The sequence below is a fragment of the Rhipicephalus microplus genome, chromosome 2 (genome assembly GCF_043290135.1).
Source record: "Rhipicephalus microplus isolate Deutch F79 chromosome 2, USDA_Rmic, whole genome shotgun sequence".
In the NCBI taxonomy this organism is placed as follows: Eukaryota; Metazoa; Arthropoda; class Arachnida; order Ixodida; family Ixodidae; genus Rhipicephalus; species Rhipicephalus microplus.
Genome location: NC_134701.1, coordinates 115,130,671 through 115,143,226, shown reverse-complemented (window position 1 = coordinate 115,143,226; position 12,556 = coordinate 115,130,671). Strand labels below are relative to the sequence as shown.

Below are 12,556 nucleotides of genomic sequence, written 5' to 3'. Positions count from 1 at the left end.
AAGTTACGCCCAGTGCCAACATTCTTCCGGCACGTTGAATGTCTAAAGCACAGCAAAAACTTTGCAGCAGAATGCTTCATCGCCATCACTACTGTTATCACTGCTTCCTTCATTGCTGGTTCCGCACACCGGTCAACACGGACACCGGATGAACGACTGAAGTCTCAGCTGATGCCACCGACGTAGCACCAGAACAGCTCGTACTTTGTTGACTGATATTGAGTCTGGCAGTTGTGGGCCTTGATGCTTGGCACGAACCTCAAGATTCGAGGTACAGAAGCTGCACCGTCGTTAGCACAGTGGGTATTCATGGCTCCACACACGAGCGTAGTCCCAGCACTACAAGGCTTTCCTAGGATAAAAGAAAATTACAGGAGGCGTCAGGGAATTGCTTCATATTTTAGAGCACCAAAAACGGTAATGTGGTCGTTTGCACATTGTACCGGTCATATTGTACTTAAGCATGTACAGTGCATGCTTTGGCTGAGTACTCGCAATGATAAAAAGTCAGCGGGAAAGTTTAAAGCCATTCATTGACTCATTGCTTGATTCATACAGCCACCGCCTAAATACTATAGCACAATACACCTTATAACTCCTAATACTAACATTGTAACTCTACAGAGTGTCAATCGATATCTCTAAAGACACGCAGGAATAAGAACGAATGACATGTTCACCCAGCGGTATTATTTGTATAACTCTCTTTAAAGAAGCATTTACATCACCAGTTCATGCAGCTGTTTCTGATTTGATCCGAAAGTAGCTCAAAGCCATGCAAGGTTTTTTTGCGTTACTATGCACTGTTACTATATGAACCGAATTACTGTGGCAATTCACAGTAGTGAAAAGTTTGCGGTGACCCCCATGGTCTATCACGTGTCTCGTGTGGCACAAGCATAAAATGATGCACTATTTTTGTCTTCGTTTTATTTTTATATTGGTAATACTTATTTTTTAGTTTCTGTTTCTCTTACTTTTTCTTTGCTTTGTCATTGTTTAGCGGCGTCTAACTTCGGTCTTTTTGTGTATTTTGTTTATTTCACTATTACATTCAATTTTTTCTGCATCTGTAACAATAATTATATAGTTTAACGTCTCAAAACCAAACAGGGGTTTTGAGAGAAGCCAAAATGAAGAGCTGCAAGAACTTTTCCCCCCCGGCGTTCTATAATCTGCTCATTTTTTCTAACTACGCGGACCTCAAGAATTTCCAGCTTCATCAAAAAATTTTTTGTACGTGGAGCTCATACCTGCATATATTCCTAGCACACCAGGATTGGTAATAATGACGTCGACGAAGAGCGTCTGCTGATAAAAGGTTCACTGCCCATCAAGAAATGATGTTCAACAATGTAAACTCATTTGGCTTCAAGTCTTCATCCCATAACATTTGTCCAGGTAGCCCTGGGTACATTGGACTACTGAGATCAATAAGCCTAAATTCATGCACTCTACTGGCTCATGCATTGCTTCCACCACCAATTCATTCTGAACTCTTTTAACTAGCCATAGCTCTGTTTATTTCAACGCTCATATAGAAACGATACATTTTCATTCTTGAATAGCTGCAATAAGCATGCATTCTAGACACACTTCCGACGCAATACAGTCACTCACCCTGGTGGTTAACGAGCCCCTTGTGTGCTTCAAGCTCATGAGTTGAGTTTTTTCACAGTGCCTCAGCCACAGCAAGTGCATCCCACTTTTCTTGTTCTATAGATCTCCCTGCATTCATGAAAAAACAATCATAGTAAGATACGTGGTGTAACATTCTTTGATTCCCATAGCTTTGTGCTCCCTGAAGGTATGCGATGAGGTGTAAGATTATACCGTCGTAGAACTTCCATATCATACAAGGTTGCTTCCCTGTATAACAATATGTATTCCGCATAAATAAAGGTACACAGATGTTTCTTGTTCGAGGAATTCGTACCACTTGTAGTGTATGTAAATATGATAATACTGGAATTTGATTAATCGCAATTACCTTAGCTGCAAGGTGATGTTAACTTCTATGTTTGTCCTTCACTTCAGAAGTTTCCAATTCTATTGCACGCATTGTACTTACTATGGTTCTTGATCGCTAATGGCATTGTCTTGTTTGACATTGAAGCGTAGTAGGTGGAGCTTGCTACGCTGTTCTTCATGGCTGGTTCCTTCTGGTTGAACACGGACAGGATTACCGCGTCTTGGAAATACTGCTTACTCGGGTCAGGACTCTCTGTATAAGGAAAGAGCATAACAGACATCTTATTATTTAGTTTAACTCACACAGCACATCTCACAACAGCTACTACCAGCAGGGGCAGTTCACTCGGTAGCTTTGGTAGACACATTGAAGAATATCTGATGCAGTGAAGTTCTTCGAATTCTGAGATATAGCTTGTTCAAACAAAACGCTAGTTAATAGGTACGAACTAGTAATCAACTACGCTAAAATAGCTGTATAGTAAATAGCTGCATAGCAAGAAACTTTGGGCTCTGTTTTGTTTATTTCAAGCTATTCAGCGTGTAATATAGTGAGTTCAGTAGCAATTACATTCTATTCTTCCCGCACAAGTCAGAAATATTTTTATATCTAGTCAGATATCTAATATCTAATGATGGAGCAGCTGCGCCCACCGGCAAACTGTCCAATGCTAACAATAAACAAAACTGGCCCCATATTGTGTTTCCTTGCAACCATTCAACCTTGAACATGACGCCACCTACACTGACTTTTGCAACCGACGGCGCAGTAGCACGCATTATACGCACTCACTATGCCTAAAGGACACACGGCTCTACCACCAGCTGTGCACTTTCAAGCATGGGCCTTGGCGTCATCATGTTGCAGCTGCAGCCGAACGTATTTTCTGGGTGTACATTGCTCACGTCAAAGAGTTTAAGGGGGCCCTAAAATAGGTTGTCCCTTTTTCAAGTTTTCAAGTTTTAAAGTTTTTCAAGACTGCACCACCTGCTGCCTGTTTATTCGTGCATTTTTTGCACATAAAACAAGGCGATTTCCTCACCTTGTTCAATGGCTCTGTTTCTGCGTGACCGATGCCTCTTGAAGTAGATGTGGACGAGAAGGACGGCAATGGGCATTAAAATGGCACACACAGCTAGTGGAGCCACCATTGACGCATTCAGGTGAAATGGTACCGCCGACTGGTCCTTGATTGCAGTTGGACTCTGGGTTGACACTGCGTAAACCACAAAAATAGAAAGTTATTTGTATGATGGTCGTCTCTAACTGAACTATTTATGCGAGAATTTATTTATTCTAGGTCAAGAATATAGCAATTTTATAAGGACAAAAAAGGAAGAAATTTGTGTGTGAGACGGTTTTTCTTTAGCACTTTCATCGAGTGAGGGTGGTTCAGCAACTGGAAGCTATTCAAGCAGGACTCTATTATAGATAAACGTATGCAGTACCTAAAGCTGATGACTTCAAGGTATAGCTAGTATGCGCTACTAGAAGCCGCGGGCACTGTTCATTATATATTGTTTTACACTGACTGCATTTTCAGGGCTATATCCAGGAAAAAAAACAAGATAAAGCTACTGAGCCTATTCTCAATTATTGCTTAGTCAAGTCATATAACAATAGGCATTATAGATTCAGACAGCGTTTGTAAGGGCTGAGGATGCATTCTGAAAATATAAAATGGGCTAGGAAGAGCTGAATTATGCAGCCTGAAGATTTTTTTCTGAACTGCGGTCACAAAACTATCGTCAATGATTGAAGTGCCTCAACTCTCGTCGACGGAACGGTAACTGTCTGATGTCGAAGAAACTGATAGTCGCATTAGAAGAAAAACGACGCTGGAAAATATGTTTATTAGTAGACTGCCTTACTTAGGTCATCGGGGTCGCCTTCCACTCTTTTTTACTGGTTATCTAACCACTTGCAAGATTTTAGGCGGACCCCTATCCCGACCCATTTCTTGTATGTAAGTCACCTCACACTGTTGGTGCGGTGCCCTCCTCCACTGAAGTGGTTCCGGCATTGACATCACGTTTCACGTTCCCTCTTTCTAAATGTCTCTAACACAAACAACGAACAACGTTTAGTACTGCAATGAGCTCTAAACTAAACTCTTCTCTACAGGCCGATAAATATACTGCCACTCAAGATATTTCGAGCCTTAACCCCGACTGCTACGCCTGCTCCGTAATAAGAATATCTGTTTATTTATTTCTTATTATTACACTTCGCACACATACGAAAGTCGCAAACTAACTTTTGAAAGAATTGCAAAATTGATAATTTTGTTAGAGTTGGGTGTTAAAAAATTTAAGGCTGAATGATCCTCAACCGTACTTGACATACAACTAAAGGAAAATGACTTTTCTACTCGACCGCTAACAAAATTGATTGATTAATATGTGGAGTTTTATGTCCCAAAACCACTCATATGAATATGAGAGACGCCGTAGTGGAGGGCTCCAGAAATTTCGACCACCTGGGGGCTAACAAAGTTCGAAGGGCGTGCATTGTATTCTGAAATGTTCTGAAAAATCCCATAAATTTAGCGCCAATGGTTTTAGAATCACTTGTGGTTGTCGAAAGTGCGACAGGCATGTGGCTCCTTCCCCTGTTCATGTATTTATTGGTGTTCCTTTTCTGAGCACAATACATGACTATGGTGAATTCGTTCTTCAGATCAACGTTTCTATCTGGATTTATCATTGCAAGAAGGATGGTGAAAGCGATTCACACCTTCAGCTTTCTTCATCCAACTATATTTGGCCATAGTTTTCTTCTAGAACGCTTTCGAGCTTGGTACGACGGTCTGTAGTTCATAAGATCATTTTCACTTATGCCTATTATTCATTATTTGACTTGCGAAAAAAAAAACGCAACAGCGTCAACCTCCTTTGCGACGTACTGCTGACTACGTTATCTAGAACTGCGCTGCACCAGATATAAAAGGAAACCTAGGTGATCTATGAATTGTTTCCCCTTATAGTGGGCGCTAGAAATCGGGCAAGTTGGGTATCGACAAAATCACATATTTTAGTCTCACGATGACGAGTGGGCTATTTTCGTCATGTTGCGTTATATTACAGTGCGCGACCATTTATATCTTACCACCGAACGTTTTAGCGAAGTTCGGTGAAAGCCACGCCCAGTTTTTTGCTCTTAAACATGAGTACACGGGTCTCAGGCATTTGGTCTGTGCCGAATCCCGAATGCGGGGACCACTATTAAATATAACAAGTAAGCTTTTATGGGCAATGTTAAATAATTACGACAATATATTCTGCAGTCTATTAAAGATCCCAGGCTAAGAGAGCCCACAAAAGTAGGGGAGTAGCAGAATAAACGAACATAAAGAGATTCTGCACATTTGAATGGAACCCGATGAGAGACGTTTTATATCGGCAAAGTGACGAAGACTGCGTACACTCGTGTCTGGTGCCTCAAAAAGACGACGCCATATGAGATGGCTCGATTGCTTACCACTGGCAGGCAACGCTGTGGTCCGGAAAGAGAAATCGGCCTGTGTTGCACCGGCGTCGCTCTGCGCAACTACGCGCACCTGGTACTGGCGGCTAGGTGATAGGTCTCCAATGACGTAGTGACGCGTGCCAGGGTTGATGCCGTCTGCGGCCAGAATCCATGCCTTGTGGAACCTCGGCCGGTACTGGACGGCAAAACCAGTCACGGGACAGCCGGCGGTCATCCAGGCAGCCAAGTTCAAACTGGCACTGGTGGCATTGGTGACGACAAACGTGTCGCTCGCCGGAGATATTGGAGCTGAACAAAATATGAATATATGCAAGGGATTCCCGTAGAAAAGTATGCTTTCATAAACAAAGCTAAGTTGACTTAAGCAATAACGAAGTAACGACAGGTTGAACTGACTACTTCTGAAGCAGAAACGGACAGAAAACATATAAATGTAAAAATTAAGAGAAGCCACCAGCTCGAAACTACGAGATAGGGTGGAAGCATTAGATGCAGTTACTTTGTCTAAACAATACACTGTAACACTAGACTAAGTACGTCTTGATTCGGAGAACGCTGTGGGGCCTAAGGTTGGACGACGGGCTTGTTGGTTATTCTTTGCACCAGATGTATAGCGAGCACCAGGAACGAGACAGAGAAAACACACAACACATTCAGAGCACTAATTTTCAACAATGCACTGATTCATCAATTAAGCGCACTTGCTTTTAACTCAGTGTGCGCTATTACCAAATGTAACAAACAAAACAACATGTGCACAATAAACAAAATATAGGCACGCGCAGTTAGCTGCCATAAAGCTTGTTGCGTAGACACAGCTTCTGCGGCAAGTGTAAGAGTCACCTTCACTTGTTAAACGGATGCTAGTGATAATGTTGCAAAATAATTATCAGATACCACGAACAGTGGGAATTGATAATATGCGCTCTTTGTCGCGCACTGGGTGCGCCGTACCTCAAATGCTAGGGGCTCTAAGTGTTCCTGCAATTCTCTTCCAAGTAATAGAATGACCTCACAACGAATTTTCATTGCCTCGCAAATAACTGCTGCAGAATTTGATAATTCATCAAGTACAAGCACATTTCAGAGTTCCTCTGAAATTTATTGTCACCAATTTATTGTCAATTTATTGTCATTTATTATTCTCGGTAATGGCGCTATCTGTAATTAGGCAACAGCTTTACATGTCATACATATATTGAAAGTAAAGAAATGAGACAGCAAGTACCAGGACGACAAAACACCAGGACAAAAAGCGATGAAACACGTGCATTCTCGCAGATGTACATGATATGGAAGGATGCAACGACCCATACTCAATTTTTAAGTAATGCCAGCAAAACAATGGCGAAAGCTAAACCAACGCAATATAGAGAGCGACAGCGACACAAAGGTAATGTGATTTTTCAAGTAGAGGAACAATGCTCGAACGAACCTGCGCCGTTGGTGCGTACAATGACCTCGGCTCCAGGCTCTCCTGTGCCGATGCTGTTGGATGCAGTCATGTAGAGGCGATACGTGGTGCCGCACTTGAGGCCATCAAGTACAAAGGACTGTTTGCTCGAATTCAGCGACACCTTGTTCCATTCTCCCAGTTCTGTGCCGTAGTGCAGCACATATTCTGCAATAAAAATCCAATCACGGGTCATAAATCTAAGAATAAATTAAACGTTGATACACGTGATGTTAACGAGTCAAAGGAAGTCTAGAGAGCTGTGTGTGTGTGTGTGTGTGTGTGTGTTCGTGTGCGTGTGTGTGTGTGTGTGCGTGTGTGTGTGTGTGTGCGTGTGTGTGTGCGCGTGCGTGCGTGCGTGCGTGTGTGTGTGTGTGTGTGTGTGTGTGTGTGTGTGTGTGTGTGTGTGCGTGTGTGCGCTCACACGCTTCCTGTGCGTGAAGCATCCAGTGTGAGTTCCATTTTTCATTTTCAGTGCATGGATGGTCGATCCAAACCACGGACAGTCACAAACATGACATAGGCCTCGTCTTCGTTGGCATCGGCATTCCAGCACCACGGGTACCTTTAGATGCGAATAAGCTTTAGCTCGGCTCGACTCTTTTTTATCGCGTCCATTCCTCGACAACCACCCATTCACCCACTGCGCATGCAACCAACTCCCGCCCCTCTCTTCGCGTGAGCCCGAGGAGGCGGGAAGAGGTGACTAAGCGCTGCCTCAGCTTCGCTTCTCTTTTCTGGTTTTTTCTCTCTGCCACAGCTGTGCAGTCGTTTATAATGTATGCGCGCTCGCTCCATCGCATTCTCCTAGCAGCGCTGGGTATTCATTTTACGGCACACACGAGGTAACACAAACAAATGGGAGGGGGGGGTAAGATAACCCATACACAACTTATACACAAATTCGCGCATAAATGAAACCCACTCGGAAAAAAACGAACGGAAACACAAGTGAACACCAGTGCTGCCTCGGATACCCACATGATTCCGTTTAGTAGAAGATGGTGTATTTTTTTTTTGCAGATACCGTTGCCTTCTCTCCATCATGATACTAAGTGTCTCGGGCTAGCTGCCATTGCTTGGAAGCGATTTTCACTAGCAACAATCACCTTCTTTTTTTCGTACAGCCGGCGTGAGTAGTCGGATTTATTCAATGTCTGTGACGCATGTTAGTGTACTATGATGACAGTTTTTGTTTGTACGAGGTGAACAAGAAACTTTAAGCTTAAGATTCTTGCTGTTAAAAAATGTTCATTTGAGAAAGTTCTCATTATACCTGCTTTGCTAAAAACAAAAACAAGCGAAGACAAAATTCAAATAAGAAGGAAAATCACTGCCATTATATAACACAGTTTCAAATACGACAATAAACTGGAGACAGACATTCTGTTCACATTTTGGTTCGGCTACGAAATATCTCTCCTATGCAGCTACTAGTACTTACCCGTCGCTGAATAACCGTCCTTCTTCTCCTTTTCCCATTGCACTAGCAGAGACGAGTTCGAGAGTGGTAGGGCCTTTGCGCTGGGTGATGTAGGCGGTGCTGAGCATCAAAAAATGAGTAAGGTTTGAGTTACTCTGTGTCAGTTTGCGAAGAAAAGGCAAACACACAAGGGCCTACTACACTTTGGTGATGGGCACATTAAGTGTGTTATGCGTCAATATTCTCACATGCTTTCAAGCTATCCTAAGTTATATAACACAGTACTTGTTAATAATGAACACAATAGAGCCCAAATGTGCTGAAACTCTTTGTAGTCAGCGATCTTAAATCATCCACAATATGTTCAAGTAAAATTTGATGACAACCGCACTTAGCATGAGCAATTAAGAGAGGTAAGTACGTGCATAAAGATGCGTGCATACAAACATGGGAACGTGTAGTTTACCCTAAAATACACAAAATATTTGAGCGTCATGCTGTTTCGCAACTGTACGCACAATAAACCGCTACTTTCAATGTATGGTATATTTGCGATAAGCACCCTAAATATTTTACGGCTGTTTGATAAAACACGCAAGCTTCAACATACGCAGAGTGACCGCTGCGTGTACACAGGCATTGAATATTTTTTTTAATTACAAGGAAATAAAAGGCGTTCTTGACCGTTCACATAGCTATTTCTGTGAACTCAGTTTTTTTCTCGAGTTTGGAGGAAATGTGGTGTATGACAACTTTACCACCGGTCTGTATTTCAGTCTCTGTAATTTTCTGTTTTGGTGTCCGTGTCTGGGTGTGCGCCTTTATTCAGTCAAAAGATTACCACCAGTCGTCGGAGGCCTTTAATTCCAGCTAAACACTCGGAAGAAATGTAGGCAACCGGTAAGACCACATGCTATGAGAGCTGGCTGTTCGAGAGGTTTACATCTACGAGAGTCCAGCTTCGCTCATTCTGCTTCTGCTTGCAAATTGAGCAAAGGAGACGAGTGCCTAAGTATTCTCATACGTAGAGCGCTTCCCATATAATCACTCATGGACACAATGTTCTTACGGCGAGACACGGCACAGTGATGAATTTATATTTCATCCTGCAATGATGCCTGAAATTCAGTCTCATAGCAAATACGAACTAGGTCATAAGCAGGTCGGATCACTACTACAGGTATTTTAACTTAAATACATCGTCGCTTTTTTTTATTAGGCGATTGTTTCTTAGGGGCTTTCAGTTGTGTCAAGTTTGTGCCTATGTGTTTATTGTGCGTTCTAGACAAACCGAAATATTTCAATTTATTCCCGTGGCAGTGTCTCCAGGCAATTCTCAAGGGCTTTGCCCGTAATTGCTACAGTATTTCAGACGGTTACACAAATATAATGTGCATAACCATCTTTAGGTATCATTCCAACTATATTGCGTTCATGCGTCACTACAACTAACTTCCATTCGGGTTTCTCTAAAACTCGCTCTGCACAGGGGGTCAATCTCGAAGCTCAAGTATTGTTAACTGTAGAAAGCAAGAGACCACCACGTTTTGTTTAACTAAATTAGAGTATCACAAAAGAACGGACTCCCAATGAAGTGGCTCTCCCAAATAAAGGCTAATAACCTATAATGTGACTACGCCTATGCTTTGCGACACTTCATAGAAATGTCGCTATTAGAGTAGAACAATTTTGTGGCAACGTAAGCGCGTCACTGTGTCACTCAACCCCTCTAAGGCTGAAAGATACTACGTGCTTATCCTGCCACAACGAACATGTTTTTTTGTTTTTTTGCAACACTATATTCGCACAGCGGCGTCCCTCCAAACAACCTTGATAGTGTAATTACTGAGAGGCTCTCATTACACGTTTATCGTTCCCATGGCCATGAAGTGGAACTGCGAGGAAAACAAACATTTTTCAACATGCAAAAAAACCCGCAGGGAGTAATGTCTCCCAAACAAAGAGTACACATAGACAGCAACGAAATAATGAAAAAAAAACGTGCTGCTCTGCTCAATTGATGCCGTGTTTTTGAGATACGTGGAGCTATCGCATACTTCAAAGCTAAAAATAGAAGGGCGGTGTCATGTAGTGGAGGGCATATATTAAACACGCATGCTCGTCCGGAAATGACCTGATACCGTGGAAAGTACTTCATCAGACGTTGTTTGTTTGTCCTTGCTGTCATAGGGCTGTAATCAAGCACCCTTGCCGGAATATGAGATTGTAAGAAGTATGCCGAGCAACGGATGTCGTGCACTCGAACTAAATGCGATCGGGTGTCCGAGTTCCTAACCTAGCCGTCATTATTAGTCGTGTCCTTCCAATGTAAACTTTTTTTGTGATAGGCGATTGTTTACTCTCGGCTACGTAGTTGATGGCTTCACTATTCAAGTAAAGATTGATACAGTACAAGTGTGTTTACTTAACCTTAAATGTAATTGTTATGAATACGAAGAGAACGTGTTCACTATTTGTGCACCAACAATAAAAACGTGTCCTTATGGCTTCTTCCAGCTGCTTTTAACTCAGACTCGCACTCTGACCCCGATGCCTAGTAGGCTGAAAAGGCTTGCACGGCACCGTTCCAAAGGCAACATAAAATTAATTTTTCCACGCCTATAATTAGTGGGAGCATTTGTCTCGAGTAAACATGTGAGAATGCGTGCAGTAAATGAATCAAATGCAAGTGATCGCTGAGGGTGATTCGACACGCAATTAGGAAGAGGTCAAATTGTGAGCATTATGGTTTTTTGTAGAAGATGCGCACACGTACGATAGCGAAGCTTTTCCTTATAATTAGCGGTGCATAGCTAAGTATCCGTGGCAGAAACTGTTTGACCTTTTATGATGCACAACACAATTACCTAACAGAATAATTGCCAGCCTATACAAGACTACTGCTGCGTCGTTTCGTAAAAATCTACAGACACCATTATATAGTGCAAAGAGAGCGTAGTTTATACTACAGACCTGCCAATTTTCAAAGGTAATCGTAGGACCTTCCGCAGTGCCGTTTTTAATCATCCCAATAAGCTAATTTTCTTTGTCATTTTACTGCACATGATCTCATTTGGAGTCCATTTCGTACCTCGCAAGCTGTTTGGGTTCGGCAGTTCACAACTGCCCTACAACCGAGCCTATACAAGTGCAGGAGTGACAACTCACCAGACTCCAGGGTAGTGGCTATAACTTCGTCGGAAGCAGGCCCAGTACCAGCAGCATTGTACGCTTGGACCACAACACCATACTTCGTGAGACGATGTAGATTCGTCAAGTACGTTGTCTCCACGTATTCTTGCTCTGCTTCTCGGCCATCTCCTTCCTCGTTTAGTACAGGAGGAACGCCACTGTGACTGGAAACACGGCGCACCTCGACCTGCTTGAACTGGAAGCTGTCGTCGGTGTGGGCGACGCGATACCCGACGCGATATCCTAAGATGGTGCCGTGCTGCTGCTCCTTCTTCGGTGCCTACGTCGAGATAAATAGGAGCGCTCTCAATTAGCCCGATCAACTGAAGGCTGTAGGTACAAATGGTCACGAAGTCTTGCGGACGTAACGAATACAAACAGGTATAAAAACGGATGAATGGAACATTCGCAGTTAAAAGCCAAACCCCATAACCACCAACATACTCGTGACAGCGATGAGTAACGTGGCGTAGATTGCCTTCGCGTGACCAGTCGCTTGCGCTGGCACACTTCCTTCATACGATGGCTTCGGCGAGCGAACTCCACTGTTGCTGGCGTTAGGCAGTCTGCTCCTACCGAAAATTCCATGTAGTTGGCAACATGCAGAGTAAAAGTTAAATGTGTTGTTGTATATGTATAATGGAAAGGAAGGGGCTTATCAAATCCTTGCAGCACTTCTTTTATATGAACGTGCATAAACAATACGTTATTTGTTCGTTGTGCACACTTGACTCAGGTTGAGAGGAGAATAAGAGCAGGTGGTGAATTCGCTGCACATCGAGAAAACCGGCAGTACGTCTGTTGTGTACATCCTGCTCCCACGATTTTAGCACAGTGCTTCCGGGCGATGGGCGACGGATAATCTGGAGAACCAACTAAGCACGCGAAAACTTCCACGTGACACGTCACGCGAACGCCCTCTTTTGTCGCTTATAGCATCGCTCGTCACTGTAGCGAGCATTCTTGCGTTTATGGGGTTTTGCTTTAACGCAGGCAACTGAATTCAGAATGCGAATGATTTCTTAGT

General features: G+C 43.0%; 1 protein-coding gene across 2 annotated transcripts in view; it reads right to left on the bottom strand.

The window, feature by feature from the left end:
• Window positions 1-213: 213 nt before the first annotated feature.
• LOC119170774 (cell adhesion molecule Dscam1) overlaps window positions 214-12,556 on the bottom strand; it is a 220,900-nt gene continuing 208,557 nt past the window's right edge. For both annotated transcript variants that reach the window (XM_075886711.1, XM_075886712.1), the window contains exons 19-26: window positions 11,506-11,809; window positions 8,359-8,457; window positions 6,897-7,082; window positions 5,453-5,749; window positions 3,015-3,188; window positions 2,072-2,224; window positions 1,621-1,728; window positions 214-352 (exon numbers count right to left, since the gene is read on the bottom strand). In XM_075886711.1, the coding sequence (XP_075742826.1) occupies window positions 1,673-1,728; window positions 2,072-2,224; window positions 3,015-3,188; window positions 5,453-5,749; window positions 6,897-7,082; window positions 8,359-8,457; window positions 11,506-11,809 (1,269 nt within the window). In that variant the 3' untranslated portion in view covers window positions 214-352; window positions 1,621-1,672. The remainder of the gene's footprint in view (window positions 353-1,620; window positions 1,729-2,071; window positions 2,225-3,014; window positions 3,189-5,452; window positions 5,750-6,896; window positions 7,083-8,358; window positions 8,458-11,505; window positions 11,810-12,556) is intronic.